Source organism: Alexandromys fortis, unplaced genomic scaffold, assembly GCF_014885135.2.
Source record: "Alexandromys fortis isolate MF-2015 unplaced genomic scaffold, M_Fortis_MF-2015_v1.1 scaffold_197, whole genome shotgun sequence".
In the NCBI taxonomy this organism is placed as follows: domain Eukaryota; kingdom Metazoa; phylum Chordata; class Mammalia; order Rodentia; family Cricetidae; genus Alexandromys; species Alexandromys fortis.
The window spans coordinates 1,833,623-1,854,118 of NW_026068072.1; the positions used below are offsets into that span (position 1 = coordinate 1,833,623).

Consider the following 20,496-nt stretch of genomic DNA (forward strand, 5'->3'; position numbering starts at 1 on the left):
TTGTTTGCTTGTTTGTTTTTTGAGAGAGAGTTTCTCGGTGTAACAGCCCTAGCTGTCCTGCTCTATAGACCAGGCTGGCCTTGAACTCACAGAGATCCACCTACCTCTGCCTCCCAAGTGCTAGGTGGGATTCAAAGGCGTGGGCCACCACCACCTGGCTTAGTTTGTCCTCTTTAGTCTGTATTTCTTTAATTTCCTTCTCTTGACTCTTGTCCCAGATAGTGCTTAAAGCCCTGTATTGAGAAGGAGTGGGGACATGGGCCAGTGCTGTCTCCTTCCTGATTTTAATGGGGTTCCTTTGAGCTTTCCTGCACTCAGGATGATGTTGGCTGTGTGTTTGTCACATGTAGCCTTTATCACGGAGAGACATGTCCTCCTGAGTCATACTCTCTAGGACTTTTATCATGAGGATATTTGGGGTTTATTATTAAAGGCTTTTCTGAGTACCAGAATGTCTGCTGTCAGATCGTATATGATAGGGGAGCTGTACCCACAAAATCTAGAAGGATTAGTCACCTACACATGATGGGAACAATGAGAGCACCTGTTGACAAGCTAACAAGGATGGGTGAAATTCCAAAGGCCTCCCCTCCAGAGGAAGAGCCACAGGCAGAGAGAGGGAATCGGTTTCCCCAGGGATGAGCCCCACTGATAGGTTACACAATCTGAAGTGATTAGCCCTAAACACATATCTGTGCAAATGAACTCAGCAGGAAATATTTCTATATACATACATATGTAACAATAATAATTATTCTTGGACATGAAATTTAAAGGAAGTAGGGGCACAGGAGGACTTGTAGGGGGAGAGCAAGAGGCAGTAATTATGTCAATATGGTACTCCTCAAGAAACTAAATTTGAAAAAAGAATCTCAACTGATCCTAAGTTCAAGGTCATGCTCAGCTACATAGTAAATTCAAGGCCAGCCTGGGCTACACAAGACTCTGCCCCAACCCCTACTTACCTTTCCATTCTTTTCCATAGTGGTTTATTTTCTGTTGTTACCATCACAGAATCCAGTTATATCTACTTTTTCAAAAATTTTGCCCGTGATTTTTTTTTAAGATTTATTTATTATGTATACAACATTCTGCCTCCATATATGCCCACACGCCAGAAGAGGGCAAAAGATCTCATTACAGATGGTTGTGAGCCAGCACTCTTAACCACTGAGCCATCTCTCCAGCCCCTCACCCGTGATTCTCTTTCAGGGTGGCAGTATGCACACCCTGCACAACTACCCTGTGGTTTTACTAAGCGCCCTTTGTTATTGGGCATTCTGCTTGTTTCAGTTTGAAAGTGTGTGGAGAACTCAAAGCATTTCACACTTTAGCACAGCACAATCCTCCTGCCTCAACACCCCCAGGTTCCCAAACTTCCTCAGTCCAGGGCACCCCTAACTTTTCTGCAATATGCACCCATGCAAACCAAAGTTCCCAGTGGTAAGGCGTGAGGTCCAAACCATGTGACACCTTTGTCCTGTCCTCACCACTCAGAAGCTGTTTAATACCCACAGCCTGAAGGAAACCCCATTTCCCTTCATCCCTTACTTGGTGCAGCCACTGGTTGTGGAATATTGCACCTGTCTGGCCATGCACAAATCTGCACGCCTCACGATGAGGTCATATTCCCTCCCCCCATTTCCTGCTTCCTCAAGTCTTTCACACAGTCCTTGCTTTTTATCCATGACTGCGTGCGTGGAACTGGTGAGTGTTGCCAAGTTCCCCTCCAAATGACTGCATATCCCACAATGTCCCCAAGAGTTTACTAGGAACCCTAGGGGTACCTCAGCAGCTGCTTTAGAAACCATGGTCTTAGGTTCTTTCTCTTTATGAACTGGTTTCTCTGTGACAAAGTCAAGCTTCAAATTATCCTGCTGTACACAGAGATCTGAAGATCTAAGCATTTGTGTAACTCTTGATAGTTCTTCCCTCTCCTCCTCCTCACCACCCATGGCTTTCTTCCTTCCCATAGAGTCTTCAAGAATCAGCCACATGGGGAAGGGGGCAGCTGGAGAGGTGGCTCAGAGGTTAAGAGCACTGACAACTCTTCCAGAGGTCCTGAATTTAACTCCCTGCAGCCACATGGTGGCTGACAACCATCTATAAGATCTGGTGCCCTCTTCTGGTGTGCAGGCACACATGCAGGCAGAATACTGTATATGTAATAAATAAGTAAATCTTAAAAAAAATCTGCCACATGGCTTTATACTACCTTTTATCTTTAAGAAAAATATCTTGCTGTATATCCCAGGCTGGCCTCTTTTTTTTTTATTTATTTATTATACAGTGTTCTGGCATGGAGGGCACTAGACCTCATTACAGATGGTGGTGAGCCATCATGTGGTTGCTGGGAATTGAACCCAGGACCTCTGGAAGACCAGCCTGTGCTCTTAACCTCTGAGCCATCTCTCCAGCCCCCCAGGCTGGCCTCTAACTCTCAATGCTCCTGCCTCACCATCCCCAGTGTTGGAATTAAAGGTGTATTGCTGTGCCTGGCCTGACACAGACTTGTAAAATATTCAGATGTTCTGCCTGCAGGGAAGGGTGGAAGAACCAGCCTTCTCCCAGCATATTCTGGGCCAGCATCACTTCTTTCTGTTTCCATGGTAATGCCATGCAGTGACTTCCTGTTATACTCCTCAGTTTACGGATGGGGAAGCTAAGATCTGGCAGTGCATAGCTCCTGTCAGAGTCACTCTGAGGGGGGAACACCCAGGACTCCACACTAGGAGCTCGAGGACTCTCCCGGGGCTGACACTCATGAGCGTATTTTCTCTTTCAGAAATGGCTGAGCGGCACAATGCCAAGCAGATCCTGCAGCTGGCCCGGGACCTGGTGCACAAAGTACAGATCCTGATCGAGAACAAGTGAGGGCTGCAGCAGCCAGGCTTCCCTGCTGCCGTCTATACCTTCCCCTCCTGCAGCCCAGCACGAGGTCCTGGTGTCTGCTGACTAGTGTGGACTGCTGTGTGAGAGCCATACCCTTGACCTTGGCCACTGGACGGTGGCGTGGAGGAGCCCAGCTCAGCCTTACGTTTTCCTGTTTGACCAAAGATTGCCCGAGACTGGGATTTCCCCCTCTTGGGAGCTGGGGTTGTAAGTAGAGGTGGCCTCTGGGCCTGTTGTCCCTGTTCCTTCCTCTGTACCTGGCAGTGTTCCAGAACATTTATGCCAGGCCGGCTTAAAGCAAGGTCTCAGGCATTGCTCACGTTCAAAGTCCCAGATGTCTGAGCATCATCCCTGGCTTCAAACCACCAGATGTTACCCGTACCATCACCCAAGGTGACCCAAAAGTCCCTGCACAGCAGATGTGCCCCACCAGAGAACCACTGGCTTGGTAGAGGGGCTACCGACATAGCCGTGTCTGTTCTCTTCCTGCTGAGTCACCTGAGGTCTGTTGCATGGCCCAGTCAGAAGCACATAGCTTCCCACAGTCCTGCTGGAGTCAGGTCTCACTTGCTGTGTTTTCTGATTTTGCTCTGCCCGCTCCCAGGAGACTTTTAAGAGGGCATCCTGCGAGTGCCCTGGGGATGCAGGAACTGTTTTTAGGAGGGAGGCGGGAGCTCCTGATGAGAGCCTGGCCCTTACTCCCCTCCCTAGGGGAGACCTCCCAGCCTTCAGCTGTGGACCTGGGCTCAGAAGCCTGCAGACTGTTTGCGGAAGCCCTGCTCAGGTAAACTAGCTCTTCTCTGAGTACTTAGTTCACTCAGAACAGAGGAGGGACGAGCCAGGGGTTGGCGCCGGGACAGGATTGATCTGTGCTCCATGATGGTGGGCTGGGGACGGGTGGGTCAGAGAATGGTTCCTCTCCACCTTCGTGCCAAGCCAGACACTGACCCGGGATGAACTGGTGTGCCTGCTCACTATCCCCCAGTAAAGCAGTCTGGGTGCGACAGAAATCAAAAGTCACAGCAGAAGCTCATTCTCGGACCTGCAGCCTCTGGGGCAATCAAGGAATGTCAAGTAGGAGTTTGGAGAGAGAAGAGAGAGGAGACAGGGGTGGTTTGAAATCTCTCCAGGGGCCTTCAGCCTGGCCACTCTGTAGCCTTGTGGTGTCCTCCCTCTGTCACACCTCCTGAGTCAAACCTCTGCCTCCACTCTGTGGGCAGGGTGGACAGAAAGAGCCCTTACTGCATCTCCATGGACAGCCCAGGGCAGCAGGAAAGGAGGCGACCTGATGATCATGGTCACCTCCCAACCAGATCTCTAGGCTTTCTAAGATGGGAGAAAGGGCCAGCGGATAAAGGTTTATTTTGCCACAGGGCGGCTGCCACGAAGGGTGGTGTTTTAGCACAGCCAGGTCCAAACCCCTGACCCTTATTTATTTTTGTAACTGACCAGTGTGGAGTGTAGCACAGGATCTCCCACCGCCCCTCGTGCCTCCAGCCTGTGTGCTTGTGGATCTGAGTGCCTCCTATTTATTCCACTTACCAGCTGATGTCTGTGTGTCGTGTTTTCTCCTGTCCTGAAGTTGGGTGTTGGGGAGTGTCCCCCTGCCCTGGCAGTTCTCTCTTTAGTGTTGCCCAAGTGTCTTGTGTTTACTAAGAGGTGGTTCTATTCAGAGGAAATATAGCTGAGTGAAAACCTAAGTGTGGGTCTAGTTATTTTGCTGCTTCTTTGTTTTTTGCTTTTGTTTTGACGAGGTCCTGACTGGCCTGGAACTTGCTATGTAGACCAGATTGACCTTGAAGGAGATTCCTCTGCCTTTGCCTCTCAAGTTCTAGGATTAAAAGTGTGGATAAGGTTTCATGTAACCCAGGCTAGCCTTGACCTTTCAATCCAGCAGAAGCTAACTGAGGCTAGGTTTGAACTTCTGATCCTCCTAAGTGCTGTGATCATAGGTACTTACTATCTTATCTTTTTTTTTTTTAATTAATTGCAGAGGACCTCTTTAAAAAAAAAGAAAAAGATTTATTATGTATACAACATTTGCCTCCATGTATGCCCACACGCCAGAGGAGGATGCCAGATCTCATTACAGATGGGTTGTGAGCTACCATGTGGTTGCTGGGAATTGAACTCAGGACCTCTGGAAGAGCAGCCAGTGCTTTTAACCACTGAGCCATCTCTCTAGCTCCTCATCTTTTTGGCTTACAGCAGAGTCTGAGAGGCCCTAACCTTCTCATGCCAGGATGGTGGGAACAGTCACCTTCCCTCCCTCTCTCTCCCAGGGGAGGTCCCAGTAGAAAGAGGGATGACCAAGGCAGGGCAATGGGAGGGGTGCTGTTCATTGACCCTCTTTTTCTCTAGCTGGATGTTCCTGAGGAATTCTGGCCTTTATCTAATTACCAGAAAGCCACCTGAGCCTATCTCTGGATATTTGGGCTGCCGTTTGGAGTCTGGGGAATTGGTGTTTCCTTTGGACCTGATTGATGGTACCCAAGGAACAGCACTCCAGGCTGACCTCTGGCCTCACACACTTGTGCTCCATATAGAACACACACACCGAGAGAGAGAGAGAGAGAGAGAGAGAGAGAGAGAGAGAGAGAGAGAGAACTCTCACCAGAGTACGGGTGAGAAGCGTTGAGAATACACTAGCATCCAAAGAGATGGAAATAGGCATGACTTTCTCACGATGCCACCTGGACTGGGGTTTTCTGTCCTTCTCTATCCTTTGGAGATTTCGGATCCCAGCTCTCCTGCTGTCAGACAGAACTATCCTCCAAGCGATCGGCCACCATCTTCATCAGTTCAGCTGTGTCCAAGCAGGGCTTGTGGACTACTGACCTGAAAGCTAAGGCTCACGCAGCCATGAAAGCTGCCACGAGCATCTTCACCCTGGCTGGGCGGCTCATAGGAAGGGTCATGGGCTCTTTCCTGGCATGTCTAGCCATTCCTCTCCACCAGTTGTACCCAATTCTGCTCTAATTGTACATGGCCTGAGGGTCTCGGGGATAGAGCGTAGTGTGTGTATGCTGGCAAGGCTAGAGGAAGGGGTCTCCATCTATGCATCCACAAAGAAGCCGTCATTCATGCTGGGGACAGACCTCCAGGGTGGCTGGTTTAATGTCACCCACACTCCTTCCTGCAGCCCTCACTTATTGCTCTGTATGTAAGCCTAAGAAACTCACTGGTGTTCAAACTTCAGTTGCTGTCGGTGTGGAGAGTTACATGTTTAGTGCTTCTAGGCACCCAAGGTGGAAATTCCCATGACAAGTGCTTTGGCTGTGTGTCCCTGGGTAAGAGTTAACTTCTCTGAGACTTAGTTTTCATACATATGCAATGGGAAAAGTAGAGGTTCCCTTGGTTCTGGACTCCCGCCTGAGGGGGTGCCATCCCTTTATGCTGCCGAGAAGTCCTGGCTGGGAACCCACCACCCCTGAGTTCCTGTTGAATGCTGGGGCTCGGCTGCCCTCTCGCTCTTGTGCAGTCAGGAACCGAGCCTGCGGATGGTGCTACACATTCAAGTGCGTCATCCCGACTCAGCCAACCCAGTTAGGAAAGCCTCTTGCTGGTGTGCACGGAGCCCACCTGCTTTCTGAGGTCCTGTCAAGTTGACAGTCAACATAAATGATTACAGACACGAAGTCTGGAGACAGACAGACATCAGAACCAGATGGAAGCTGAGCTCCCAGGAAGAGCAGGGTTTCCTCCTCAGTGCTCTATGTTTGTGGAAGGTGGGGCAGGTCCTGAGCCCCACCCAGCAGGGAGCACCGTTCTGCACGCAACACTAAGTAGCTCATGGGAAATAAAGACCTTCCAATCCTCTAAGAGAGGAGGGGTTATAAGGGAAGAGCAAAAACATGGAAAGGGTGTCCAATCAGAAGGCCTTGGTGGCACATGCCTTTGATCCCAGCACTTGAAAGGCAGAGGTAGGCAGATGTCTGTGAGTTTGAGGCCAGCCTCGTCTATATAGAGTTCCAGGACAATCAGGACTACATCACAAGACCCTGTCTCAAAACAAATCAAAACAACAAAAAAAGAGTTTTCAATTAGACGGCCGTCTTCCCAGGGTGGCGCTGTGCACTTTCCATCCATATATTTCATTCTCACCCGAGTTCCCGTAGTCCTGTGAGCCAGGGGCAGGGCCACAGCAAATGTTTGCTTCGTTTACATATGGCAAATCAAAGTCCTCCACAAAGTGGGCATTATGCCAACCTCCAATTTACCAAAGAATAAATGAGTCCAGAAAGGAAGTAACTTGCCTGAGGTCACACAGCATGGAAACAAAGGAGGTAGGATTTAAACCTGAGTACGCAGAGTGTAGACATAATTAAGGAAGTTCACGAGAGCCCGTAATAAAGGATAACAACTGTTTATTTGGAGAAGCACTCACAATAAAAAAGTTGCAACTGCCCTCTGCTCTGTTGGTGCTAGGGGCTGCATACAGAAACTTAGACTGCCAGCCAAAAGGGCGAGCATGCTTCCTGTCTGGGTTTATCAGTCCACACGTAGTACCTCAGGCCACGCCCTAATGGGCCAGTACCCAAAAGGCTGTTGGCTAAGGAATTCCCACAACAGTAGAATAGATTATTTTTGTTTGTCCTTTGCTTTCCTGGGTGATGCTCATTTGCTTATTCTGACTCAAGAGTGATTCCTTGAGTGTCACGAGGGGTGGGGATGGCTGTCCTCTGGCTTGTGGTCATCCGAGGCCATCCGATGACAACAAGCAGGCTGGTCAGGATCGCATTGAGGATGGCAGTGGTATAGCCCCAGCTCAGCTGGCATGTCCCACTGTAGTACACGGAGGAGCCTTCACAGACTTCTTTGGCTAATGGGGAAGCCAGAGTGACTGGAAAAACAAGCAGACCTACAAGAGTGGAGGCTGCTGGGAGCAGCAGAAAGGGAAAGTCAGTCTTGGGCAAAGGCTTCTGGGATGTTCTGTCATCCTAAGACTCACCAAGAACCCTGTCATCCCCTACCACTGCTACATACCCATCCATCCATCCATCCATCCATCCATCCATCCATCCATCCATCCACCAATCTATCCAGCTATCAAATCATCCATCCTTCTAACCACTTACCCAGTCATCCATCCACCCATCAACTCACCTACCCGCCCACCCACCTGTCCATCCACCTATCTGTGTGTGCACCCACTCACCCATCTATCCATCGACCCATCATCTCTCCATCCACCCACTCTAGAGACTAAGGCACACACACACACACACACACACACACACACACACACACACTTTGCCCAACGTCCTGGCAGACGGTGATATTTTTTTCTGCTCAGTTTATCACCACATGCATTAGAGTAGAATCCTGGGGGGTCAAATTGCAGATTCCTGGGGAGCTTCAACACTGTGTAACTAGGTGTAGTCTCACAAACTCTAAAGATCAAGAATCTATTAAAAAATAAAAGCAAAAGAAACTCCTGGTGGAAACGATAAGGCTAGAAATAAAAGATCCACACTTGACTGGGGTCCTCCCGCTGAGAAGGCAGCTTCAGGCTCAGAAGTAAGATTCCAAGCAGGGCTGCAGAGAGGGGAGGGACTGTGGGGTGAGTATGGGATTACAGCAGCAGGGAGAAGTGAGCAGCTGGGGAGGCCAGGCCAGGAAGGGGAGGGCTGAGGCAGCAGAGAGAGACTTGGGTTTCCTTCTTCCTGCCACGGAAAGCCCTTGGAAGGTGGCTAAACCAGTCAGTTGGGTCTTGTTTCCCTCAGCTGGTCTGGTCTGTGAGCACAGGATGGGTGGGAGACACAGGGGGGTTGGGGGAGGGCAGGTATGCTAGGGCAGGAGAGGAAGAGGAAGACCGAGCCTGTGGGGCTGGGTGAGAGGGGCGGAAGGCAAATTAGATGAGAGCATTGTGGGGCTCAGGGAACCCCACCAAGAGGATCCCAGCAACTAGAGAAGAGCGACCCTCCTCCACTGAGGCTGAAGTGAAGCGAGGACTAGACCCCAGCATTTTCTCAGCTCTTGGTTGGACATCCTCGGGCAGTGCACAGCCTACCCAACATGCAGTGGTAGCGATGGTAAACATGGTACAGAATGGATAGACCAAAGAGAAACATAGGGGTTGACAGGGTTGGATGTGGGTGGTCCCCTCCAAGATCTCGGCACTGTCTGCAGGAGTCTACCTGCTGCTGCCTGCACCACAGGTGTTGGACCAGAGCCCCTCCTGGGATATAATCTTCTTGAGGCCAGCGCCCAGGCCAAAAGAAGAAGAGCACTAATGGCCAGCAGGACCCAGCCTCCCAGGAGCATTGCCGCAGAGACCTTCAGGAGAGAGGAGAGAGGGAGGTGGGATGGGGACATGGCCATCACTGGACCTATGGCCCAGTGAGTCCCTGAGATGTTCCCAACAGCCATGTGTTATCATAACCCCATTCTCCCTATCAATAAGTAGAGATCCAGAGATTGTAAGTCCTTTGTCTTAAGACACACAGCTAATCAGTCCAACAGAAGCAGAATCCAGGTCAATGAATCACCACATCCAGCCCTTATTAAGCGCTTGCCAGGATCACCAGCAGAAGCACTGTCACATTTGTGGTCAGTTTTGAAGGCTGTATAATCTTCCTCCTGGGTGCTGGACTAGGTACCTGCTCTTCACCCTCCCCACTGTGGGTCACCATGACACGCAGAACCATAAGGACGCGGACACCTCATCTCTCATTGGTTAAAGCCCAGCAGTGCTTTGGGTGGAGTCAGGCCGGGGTGGGCAGGGCGTACATTGCAGAACCACCCGCAGACTTGTTTAATCTCTGACAATGATTTCCTAGCAGGTGGCTGTATGCTTGAAGAAGGTGACTTTTCCTGGGTTGCAAAAACATCCTAAGAGCCACCTCTAGACAGAGTCACACGTGCCCCATGCCTGCAGAGCCCAAAGCTCAGAGGCGTAGCCCAGAACCTTATGCAAAGCTCCTTGGCTGTTTCTGATAGTTTTTGGGCTTAGGAACCTGTGTGCTTAGACACGGGGACAAACAGTGTAAGTTAAGGACCTTCAGAGCCCACTCCTCAAGAGCCAGTAGCCCTGGAAGACATGTGTCTCACCTTCCAGGCCAAGCCTGGCATGTCCTTCAGGGACCCGAAGGTCATACAGCTCTGGTTCCAGCGGTTATCCTGTGACCAGGAGCAGTGCATGAAGACACCATAGGAGAAGGAAGGGCTCTGGAACCAGGCAGGGGACACCAGGCTGAGGCCAGACAGGCCTGTGAGCGAGAGTCCTAGAGCAGCCCTCACGCTGACCTCCATCAGGAATGTGGCTGACCTAGGGGTCAAGACAAGGTGAGAGATGAAGAGGGTGCAGTGAGGTGACCCAGCACTGGACACAACAGGCCCCATTCACGTGCTCCCTCTCTCACCTACACACTCACGCCTTCCTCCACCCGGGTCTCCCGTGACGGTTAGTCTTGACTGTCAGTTGTCTATAACCAACAAGTCTCCATGAGAGCTAGTCTAGATAGGAAGGCCCATCCTAAACGTGGGCGACAAAGCTGGGATCCTATGCTGAATAAAATGAGAAAATGGGCTAGGCCGTGGCCTTCCTTCGTGGCTCTCTGCTTTCTATGGAAGATGTAGCGGCCTGACCCTCCTGCCACCTTGCCTCGCCTTCCACCGTGGACACTGAACCCTCAGACTGCAAGCCAGAATAAACCCGTCTTTCTTCAAGTTGCCTATTGTCGGGTAGTTGACCACAACAAGAAAATCAATGTCTCCCTTGTCCAAAAGGACAGTCCTGTCCTGCACAGTGGCATCCCTGAGGTCTCACACTCCCAGGCTAGGTTTCTGTCCCAACCACCACCTAACTCCTCTCGGAGGAAGGCCTGGGACTTGTCCATCATTCAGGGTGGCCTAGGATCTCGTGGGGTTTGGGCAGCTGGTGTCTGAGGCACTCGCTACTGACGCTCTTGGGAGACTGTGGATTCCATCTGCTCCTGTCCCACGGGAAGGCATTGTTGATTCTTATCTTGGCCACCAAGAGCCCCATGTCCTCATACCATCATGGTGGGATGAACGTTCCAGCTAGGAACTATAGGGGAATAACAGAGATGTTCAGACTCACGCAGGATTCTGTGAGAATCTGGGAATGTGGACCCATGACCCTTGGAGTCCTGCTAGACTTGGTGTTGTCTCCATCCACTTTCTACTGCTATAATATAATATTGTAGACTGTGTCATTTATAAAAAAAATCATATGATTCATGATGCTGGGGACTGGGAAGACCAAGTGTACTGTGTGGCCTCTGCTTAGTATCTGGCAAGATGTACAGTCTGTCTCCCTCCTCTCCCACCTCCTCCTCTTCCTCCTCCTCCTCTTCTTCTTTTATGGTGTGCATATGTGTATATGCATGTGTAGGCATGCATGAACATGTAGGCACATGCATACAGAGGCCAGAGGTCAGCCCCAGGTGTGAGTCCTCAGGAGTCTTCATTTTTTGTTTTGAGACAGGGTCTCTCCCTGGGACCTGGAGCTTGTTCATCAGGCTGACTCACCATTGAGCCCCAGGGTCCGCACACCTCTGCCTCCCTAGTGCTTGGATTAGAGGCATGCACTACACTGGGCTTTTGTTTGTTTGCTTTTTGAGACAGGGTCTGGCTGTCCAGGACTCCATATGCAAATGAAGCTGGCCTCCACTCAGCGATGGGCCTGCCTCTGCCTCTACTGGGATTAAAGGCGTGCGCCCAGACTCAGCAACGCTGGATGCTTTACATGGGCTCTGGGGGCATCAGGTCCTCAGGCTTGCACACAAGCACTTGCGACGAACAACTCCCTGGCCCTCTCTTCTTCTTCTCATGAAGCCACTAACCAACCATCTTGGGGCCCCACCCTCCTGACCTCACTAGCCGGCTCCCACCTTGACTTTCCAGTGGCCTCACCTCCAGACACAGGACTTTGAGGATTTAGTTCCCAGCAGGGAAGCTGTGAGGGGTACACCCCAATCATGACCTGTTTTCTAAAGAAAAGTAAAATTCAGTTAAACACAAAAAAAGCAAGGGGCTTGAAGCAGAACTTTACCTAAATAACAAAGGATGTCTTCTGGTCCGGCCTGGAAGGAGGCTCTGCCAGGGGAGGCTTGCCCTGGTGCTGGTGCTGGTGGAGGTGGAACCTATTCAAACTCTCTCAGGGGTAAGTCAGAGCTGGGTCCTCGCCAATGGCAAATGGCCTGGCAATGCGACTGTAGGACTTGGGGGTTCTCAGAGCCCAGTTGGTACTTAAAGGTAGCGTGAAATCCTAGCCTCTCACCTGGGATCCAGGGCTAGATGGCCAGGCTACAGTCCATAGTTCCTCCATGTGTATAAGAAGCACATAGATTCCCAGCATGTGTGGTTCAGAGGAGCTGGCCGTCGGGGCTTGGGGGTGTGCCTTAGTCCTGTCAAGAGGAAGGGGAGATTTCTGTGGGGATGGGGAGAGATGGGCCTGGGCAGACGGGCACAATCAAGTTGTGAGAACTTTCTACTTTGGGATTCGGAATCTCTCTAAGGCTGCTAGCCAGCAGGTGAGGAGCCATCCCCCTGGGTGACAAAGAACTTATTTTTCCCCTTTTACCAAAACCCACACCTCCCATGGGTCAGCTGATCTCAGGGGTGTAATTTCAGGCCAAGAATCTAGGAGTGCAAGCCCTGTAGCCCCGTCCGCCACTGTCCCAGGGTGCTCTGGTGTTTCTGGGTCCTTGAAAAGACTGGGTAAAAATCACAGCCACTAAACAGGTGCCCAGAAAACTAAGTGAGGCCTTACAAACCCCAAAGCACATTTTGCCAGGTTCCATTTACCGGCGTTCACCTACAGGGAGCCGGAATGAAACAGAACGGACAGTTTCTGCTTGTCTAGATCTGACTTTTCAGTTTAATTTAAAAAATTATTATGTGTATGGGGAGTGGTGTTCCAGTGAGCACGCGGAGGCCAGAGGACAGCCTAAGGAAGGTGGTTCCCCTCACTCACACCAGGTAAGTTCCACTGACTACCTCCACCGGCTGAGTCCTGCTGGCCCCTGCAGCTGAAGGAACCCGTGCTAGCACCTAGTGAGTGGTGCTGTTCCATCCATGGGTGGTAAAGTTGAGGCTCAGACCCAAACTTAGAGAGCAGGCACCTGCCTTTCATCCCAGGGTTCTTGGGGATACTAAGGATTTAGATCAGAGGCTGGGCATCCCGATGGCCTCCAGATTTTGCCAGTTAGGGCATCAGCAATTGTTCCGCCAGCTCCAGCCAGGAAATAGAGATGATCCAAGGCTAAGATCTGTCCCCAACAATCTCAGGAGGGAAGAAAGGCACAGAGGTGGCAACTGAGGACTTCCTATGTAAAGCTAAGTCATACTCTTCTCTAGATTTGGGTGTCCTTGTATATAGACTGGAGGCGTTTGGACCCTATTCCTTTAACTGGTAGGTTCTGAGCCCACAATGACCCCAAAACTCAGTATAACACATGATGAACATTACATAATCTGATTCTTTAAGGAGCATAGGGTCCTGTAAGCAAGACAGGACCATAAAACATAATAATATGGCCTCCTATATCCATCCATCATCCACCCATCCATCCATCCATCATCCATCCATCCATTCATCATCCATCCATCATCCATCCATCATCCATCCATCCAATCATCATCCATCCATCAACCATCCATCCATCATGTACCTATCCAATTCAGCAACCCACCCACTCATGCATGCAATTATCCTTCCATCCAGTATCCTTCCATCCATCCCATAGTTATTAAATGTCTAGTACATTCCAAAGTCTATTCTAGATGGTAGGAACTGAACATCGAACAAGTCAGCCACAGCTTCTCTCCCATGGATCCTGCCCCTGATGGGGAAGAGAGGAAATAAGTCAACATGTAAAACAGATGCTTGGACTTGGTGTGTGAGAGGAAGTGTGTGTGGGGGGGGGGGCAGGGATGCCCCCAGGGCTTTTGACCTGGGGACCTGTGATGGTAGTGCAGCATCAGGAGAGTCTGAGCCTAGACCTCAGAGGAAGCAGTCGCTGAGCAATAAAACCATATGCATGTCAGAGCTGCATGGGACAAAGCTCTGAGGAAGGACATTGGGCTGCCAGGTGAGATCTGAAGACGGGGTCCTTCCAGACATGAACTCTTTCACTAGTGTCTGTCTCAGCCAGGCCTGCTGGCGATGTCCTTTGGGACAAATGACGCAATGGCTCAAAGTCTCAGTTTCTCCAGTTACAAGACAGGCCCTCACCTACAGCAGGGGCGCCTAACGTTTGGAAGTATGAGCTTCTTTAAAAATGTGATTTCACAGGGGCTGGAGAGATGGCTCAGAGGTTAAGAGCATTGCCTGCTCTTCCAAAGGTCCTGAGTTCAATTCCCAGCAACCACATGGTGGCTCACAACCATCTGTAATGGGGTCTGGTGCCCTCTTCTGGCCTGCTGGCATACACACAGACAGAATATTGTATACATAATAAATAAATAAATATTTTAAAAAAATGTGATTTCACACAGTGCTGTGTTCCACATTCAAGCTCCAGACTACACAGACAAACACACAAGAGTGTGTACACTTCAGGGCTCCTGTTGCAGCCCCCTGAAACCTGCTGGGCCCCCCTAAGTGATGCCTGGGGCCAGTCCACTCCTTCCTCTCTCCTCACCTCAGATGTCCCTTCTCTTCAGGATCCTCACACCTTGGGTCAGGCCTCTCCAAGGTTTCCTTCTCAATTGGAGCTCCCCTGCTCCATCTCTGGCCTTAAACATAATCTGTAAGCTTTTAAAAGGTCTCTTTTCCTTTAAAGGTCGCATTCAGATTGGTGAGCAGAGCGGAGTCACCCGAGGAACTGGTCTGAGAAGGGTATGTGCACACCTGTGCATTTTCCTTCCTGGTTCCTGAAATCAATAGCTTTTCACTTTGTACTGACTGATGGGCGGGACCCAGAGGGGAACTCCAGTCCCAGATAAAAAGGAGGGAAGGGGGATGGGGTTTCCTGGGAAGGAGAAGGCACTTACAGGGGCTACCTAAGCAGTTAATAAATATGGGGCTTACACCTTCTCTTTGTTCTAAATGGTGAAAATGTAACCCAAGATTATGGAAATGCAACTTCAAAGAGGCTCAAGTAGAAATAAGAAATGTACAGACGCACATTGTGGTGATATTTTGCTTGTAATCTAACAAATAAAGCTAATCTAACAAATAAAGATCAGAGTGTAGAGCTAAGCCATTAGAGACCAGGCAGTGGTGGCTCACACCTTTAATCCCAGCACTTGTGAGTCACAGGCCTTTAATCTCAGTCCTAGGGAGGTGGAAACAGGAAGGGATCTGGCTGGGCAGAGAGGAGACAGCAGCTCAGATACTGTCTGAAGCAGTCGGTCTGAGGATGCAGTCTGAGGATTAGTAGAGACAGGATCACCCTTTCGGTCTGAGAATTTGATAGAGATAGAGGTCTCTCTAGTGGCTGCTGCACTGCTTCTCTGATCCTCCAGCTTTCAGCCCTAATATCTGACAGCTCATAATTGAAATTCTGTGTGTGGCTTCGGGCACAGTTCAATCCAGGTAAATAAATGATCTCAACTATCAGTCTCTCCCTGGTGTCACACCCATGCCCAGGACACACTCCTGCACCAGGAGGTGCACATCAGTTGGCATCATCAAAAGAAGAATTTTTCCCAAATTAAGGCCAGAAGACCTCAGGGGTCCGTGTGCAGCCTTGATTAGGCTCCTCCAGCAGCAGGGCTCCTGGGGCTACTGAGGTGAATTCCTGCTTCTCCATTCATGCATCCATCTCCTTTGCTAGAGGGCACTGGGAACCTTTGGGTCCCAGATCTGCTATCACTAGCTGTAAGTGGCCTGACTGGGCTTCCAGGGGCACCCAGCAGTCCTGCCCAGCTGCTGCTGGCCTTTCCTTGCTGGCCTCTGCTGGAAAAATGCCCTGGTATCCCAGCTTAGCCAGCTCAGTCAGCAGTGACGTGGCTTGATGGTGACCCTGTTCTCCACAAAAACCAAATAAATTGATGATGATGATGGTGGTGGTGGTGGTGATGGTGGTGGTGGTGATGATGATAACAAGAGACCCCAGCAGTTCTAACAACTTATCAGACTACCCCACAGGATGAGACAGACACATGGACAGGCCAGTGGCGAGTGGGTCGGCACGACAAGGACTGCTTAGATGTGTGTATCTCTGGGCATTATTCAAGGTTAATTTACACTCCAGGACCAAAAAAGTGTTGTTAATAAAATTCCTTCCCAGGAATATCTCCGAGGTCCAGTGACAAACCAGGGAATGATTGTTTCCACCAAAGTTCACTCTAGAAACCGGTGTTTATTGGACTTCCTTACGGAACCTGAGGGGTGTGGGTGCTCCCCCGAAAGGTTGCACTGGAAAGTTCTTCCCCAACAGGGATGAGGGCATCCCTATAGATGCATAGATGGAGCAAAGATGGAGCAGAGATGGAGCTGGTCTCCCTAGTCTTCCAGGGCCTCTCTACCCTAACCCCTCCCAGGATCCATATACAGCTATGGCAGAGTTGGGGTCATAGGATGCTCAGGTGAGGGTCCTACAACCCTCCACCCCCAATATCCATGGAAGGGTGGAAATGGTCGACGAGCCCAGCTGGGTTCATCTTTTTTTTCCTTCGCTTTCCTCTATTAAGTTGGCTCTTTTAATTGGCTAATTGAAGATGGGTGACTAGACTATTGGGGAACAGGCAAATTGATACCCACAAATTGGGTATCAAAACCTCTGCTCCCTGAGTTCTCTGGGCTCCTCAGGAAGCCAGCGGCTGCGGGTGCCAGCAGCAGAGGGCGCTCTACACCCACCTTTCTGCCTTGGGCTGATTCCCAGGGCTTCTCTGGATTCCTACCAGTGAAGGGAGCTCGCTGAGGTTTGTCCAACCTCACAAGGCACTTCCTGTGTTTGTTCACTCTCTCCAAGTCTCTCTTCGTTCGCTCGTGTTGGGCTGGCATCAAATCCCCAATAAGTATCCAACATGTTCTGAAGTTTGCCTGAGATCTGTTTGCCAGACTGAGATTCCCGGCGTGTGATATTGAGCGGTTTATGGGTTTTCTCTGTGCTTCAGCTCCCTCATCCGACAGCACCGCTGAAGATGCGTCACCTCTAACAGGACTGCGGCATTCACTGAACAATCACCTGGCTTGGTTTATGGCTAATTTCAGTAGTATCATCCTTACCGGGGAATCAGGGGGTTCCTGATGTAGGTTTTAGTCTCATAGATAAAAATACTCCAAAATGGACTTAGAAGGAAACCTGAAGACAATTTTACAGGCGTTTGAGAGAAAAGACCAGGGCAGGTGGGTTGCCTGTAGGAGGAGCATGGAAGGGAGAGAGTCAGGGTTGGTCAGTTAATGCTCAGGAAAGCAGGTACAGATGGACAGATGGACGGACGGACGTGGGGGCGGGGGTCTTTAGAGAGGAAGGGAGATGCCTGGGGCATTGATTTGGTGAGAAAGGCTTCCAGGTAGGAACCCAGACAGTAGGAACCCAGGCTCATCGGTAAGGATCTGTGAGCTTCAGAATGGTGGGGACAGTTCGGGTTGTATGGGTGTGTATTTTGTTAAAGGCTATTATTCTCCACAACTCCATTTAATTCTATTCTGAGCACGGTCTCCTTTAGCCCAGGCTTGCCTTGAATCTCTTTGAAACCGAGGATAGATAACCTTGAACTTCTGGCCCCACTGCTGCTTCCATCCTGAATACTGCGGTGATGGTCCTGAGGCGTCCAGTTTTAAGCTGGAGATCAAACCCAGGGCTCCCAAACGCTGCCCACTGAGCCACACGCCCACCCCCTCCATCTTTTTTAATGTCTTGGAGTCCAACTCTGCAGGCAGGCGGGGTGGAGGAGAGGGAGAGGGACGTTTTCCTATTCGGGTGATTGACCAAGTGAGACAGACTATTAAGACTGCAATGGTGCTGGGTGGTGGTGGCAGACGCTTTTAATCCCAGCACTCAGGAAGCAGAGGTAGGGGGATCTCTGTGAGTTCGGGGCCAGCTTGGTCTACAGAGCAAGTTCCAGAACAGCTAGGACTGTTACACAGAGAAACCCTGTCTTGGAAAACCAAACCAACCAACCAACCAACCAAACAACCAACCAACCAAACAAACAAGCAAAGAGTGAATAAATAAAATAAGATAAATAAAAAATTAAAAAAGAGCAATGTGTGCTCAGAATCCTGAGCAGTTTAGATCATGTCTCCACCCAGGCCACAGGTATGATTTAGGCCTCTTTTATTTTGACCAAAAACTCTGTATTGAATAGATTTAAACGAATTAAAGAAGTGACTTTGCTGGCAAGAAGCTTCCCTAGTCCTCAGCGGAGAACCTAGGGGAATTAAATCTTAAGAAGGGGCACCTGGAACACTTCCCTTTCTTAGGAATCAGTGTGTTACCAGGGAAACGGGAGGCAACATCCAAAGATGATTGTGAGGGGAGGGTGTGTGAGAGACTCATGAGAAAAGTCTTACCACAGGTCCAAAGGGACGCAGCCCATCCTGTTGGGGAAGCCCCCCATCACACTGTACTCAGAAATCAGGCAGTGAACAGGAAGGGGGCAGGCTCTAAAACCCCAGGGTCCACCTGCAGTGACCCCCTCCCACTTCCTAAAGGTTCCTCAACCTTCCCAGACAACATTGCCAGCTAGGGATCAGGTATTTAAACACATGAACCTACGGTGAGGTTCACATTCAAACCACATATCGGACCCATCCTTGGTGACGTATGAGCAGGCCAGCTAATGTCTGGCTGTCAACCAGGCCCTAGATTGTGTCCAGTGAAAATCCTGACTCCAAGTGTGGCTCCGTGTTGAGGGTTCGCTCTGTCCCAGATGCTGGGACCGACTGTGGGTTCCAACTTCAAGGGGAGAGAGAGAGAAGAAACTGGCCGTCATGAAACTGTGGTCGGCACTCCAGTGGGTGGGCACATGACGCAGACGTTTCATGTCTAAGTATGGAATCCGTCTCTACCCTGTAATCCAGAAGACCTCTGGGTGAACCGACTGTAAAGGTGAGGTTGGAGGATGGCCGTTAAGCCGAGGACGGACCAACAGAGGCAAGGGCCTCCTGGCAGGGCAATACAGCACAGCAAAGGTCTGGCGTCAAGAGAAAGCATTTCAAAGACTATATTGGCTCTTAACCCAAAGCAAAACCAAACCAATAATAAATAAACAGGACGGGCTGTGGTGTGGCTGTGGTGGAGTGCTTGCCTGCTGAGCAGGAAGTGCTGGGTCTGGTCTTCAGCATCGCTGAAACTGGACAGCACCACACAGCCCTGTAATCAGGACTGACGCAAGTTCCAGTCCAGCCGGAACTGTGTAGTAAAACCCTGGCAAGAAAATAAAGTAGAGAATAAACATGGATGAAACCTGCCGGGCAGCTGTGGGTCTTGGGGCTTCGCTGGCCACCCTGTGACCAGGGTCTTCTGCACGAAGGCTGAACGGGGCCACCGTGGAGCCCCACTGTTATAGTAAGTGCTGCTGGACAGAGCTACCACCATGGGCTTCCTGGAGGAGGCAGATGTCCTGTCCAAAAAATGATTCTGGGACAGTCCCGGAGTGCACTGTTTTTTTTTTGCACCAGAACAGACAAGCCAGGGCCTGGGGTGCCGGGTCTGGGTAGAATGGGGTGCAACTCCTGGGCACGTGTGGCTGGCAGTTTCTCGCTTGGCCTGAGTACGAGAGAATGTGGTGGAGTCTCCCAGGAAGTCTGGCCCCATGAGGACCCAGGGTGCCTCTGGGAGTTGTAGTTTGTTTTGCCTCAGTCATTCCTCCACGTGGCTTGAGTCGACAGCCTGCAGAGTGGGAATGCGGTAATCAAAGGGAACCTGTCTCGGCTTGGGGTCTGTGGGAGTGTTGGGAAAGATAGTGTTTGTTCCCTTCCCTGCTTATATTCTGAGGCAGATTGGCGGTGTCAGGTGGGCGGACCCTGCTGGCTGGGGAGCCGAGAACCACAAGTGTCCCACTACTCAGAAACATCCTGACACCTATCTTGTAACTGGTGATTGGTACAGAGAGATAGGAACTTTCTCCAAGGTTCCGGAAAAGACATGGCACATGGTGGGGTATCAGACTGGACATTTATGGCCCTGCATATCTGTTTATTGATCACCGACTGTGTCCCCGCCCTGAGGTAGGCACTGTGAATCACCTGAAGTATCTCTAGAGAGCAGAGTGCACACAAACTGCTTTTATTTTTATTTTAGTTTTTATATTTTTTATCTTTTTTTTTTTTGAGACAGAGTTTTCTCTGTGTAGTCCTGGCTGTCCTGGAACTCACTCTGTAGACCAGGCTGGCCTGGAACTCAGAGATCCACTTGCCTCTGCCTCCTGAAGGCCGGAATTAAAGGTGTGCACCCCCATACCTGGCACACAAACCAGTTTTTTTTTTATAATAACATACAAACTCTGTATAAAAGCCCTGCTTTTAGATGAATTCTGAGGGATTTTGTCTTGCAAACCAACCGTTGAAACTGCCTCAAAGACCTTCCCCTGGGAGTGCTTGACAAACACGGGGATGGGTCCAGCTGCTAATTGTGCCCATGGCATCCAGAGGACCCAAAGCACGGCTGGACTCTGTCACTGTGGACAGGTCCCTGGGGAGTCTCAGGTGGATCCTGGGTGTTACGGAAGGTGTCAGTC

At 50.4% G+C, this 20,496-nt stretch overlaps 2 protein-coding genes across 4 annotated transcripts in view; one reads left to right on the forward strand and one right to left on the reverse strand.

Moving 5' to 3' along the window:
- Window positions 1-4,566, forward strand: part of Sgsm1 (small G protein signaling modulator 1) — a 72,722-nt gene extending 68,156 nt beyond the window's left edge. For both annotated transcript variants that reach the window (XM_050121155.1, XM_050121156.1), the window contains one exon: window positions 2,786-4,566. In XM_050121155.1, coding sequence (XP_049977112.1) covers window positions 2,786-2,874 — 89 coding nt within the window. In that variant the 3' untranslated portion in view covers window positions 2,875-4,566. The remainder of the gene's footprint in view (window positions 1-2,785) is intronic.
- Window positions 4,567-7,252: 2,686 nt separating this feature from the next.
- Lhfpl7 (LHFPL tetraspan subfamily member 7) lies at window positions 7,253-14,669 on the reverse strand. 2 transcript variants are annotated; one of them, XM_050121125.1, is made up of 6 exons: window positions 14,505-14,669; window positions 12,140-12,266; window positions 11,773-11,849; window positions 9,946-10,162; window positions 9,033-9,171; window positions 7,253-7,768 (listed from the first exon to the last, which is right to left on the reverse strand). In XM_050121125.1, the coding sequence occupies exons 2-6, from the start codon at window positions 12,215-12,217 to the stop codon at window positions 7,518-7,520; spliced, it is 762 nt and encodes a 253-aa protein (XP_049977082.1). In that variant the 5' UTR covers window positions 12,218-12,266; window positions 14,505-14,669; the 3' UTR covers window positions 7,253-7,517. The 2 variants fall into 2 exon arrangements, with proteins under 2 accessions (XP_049977082.1, XP_049977081.1); XM_050121124.1 differs by having other exon boundaries at window positions 7,253-7,771.
- Window positions 14,670-20,496: the final 5,827 nt, after the last annotated feature.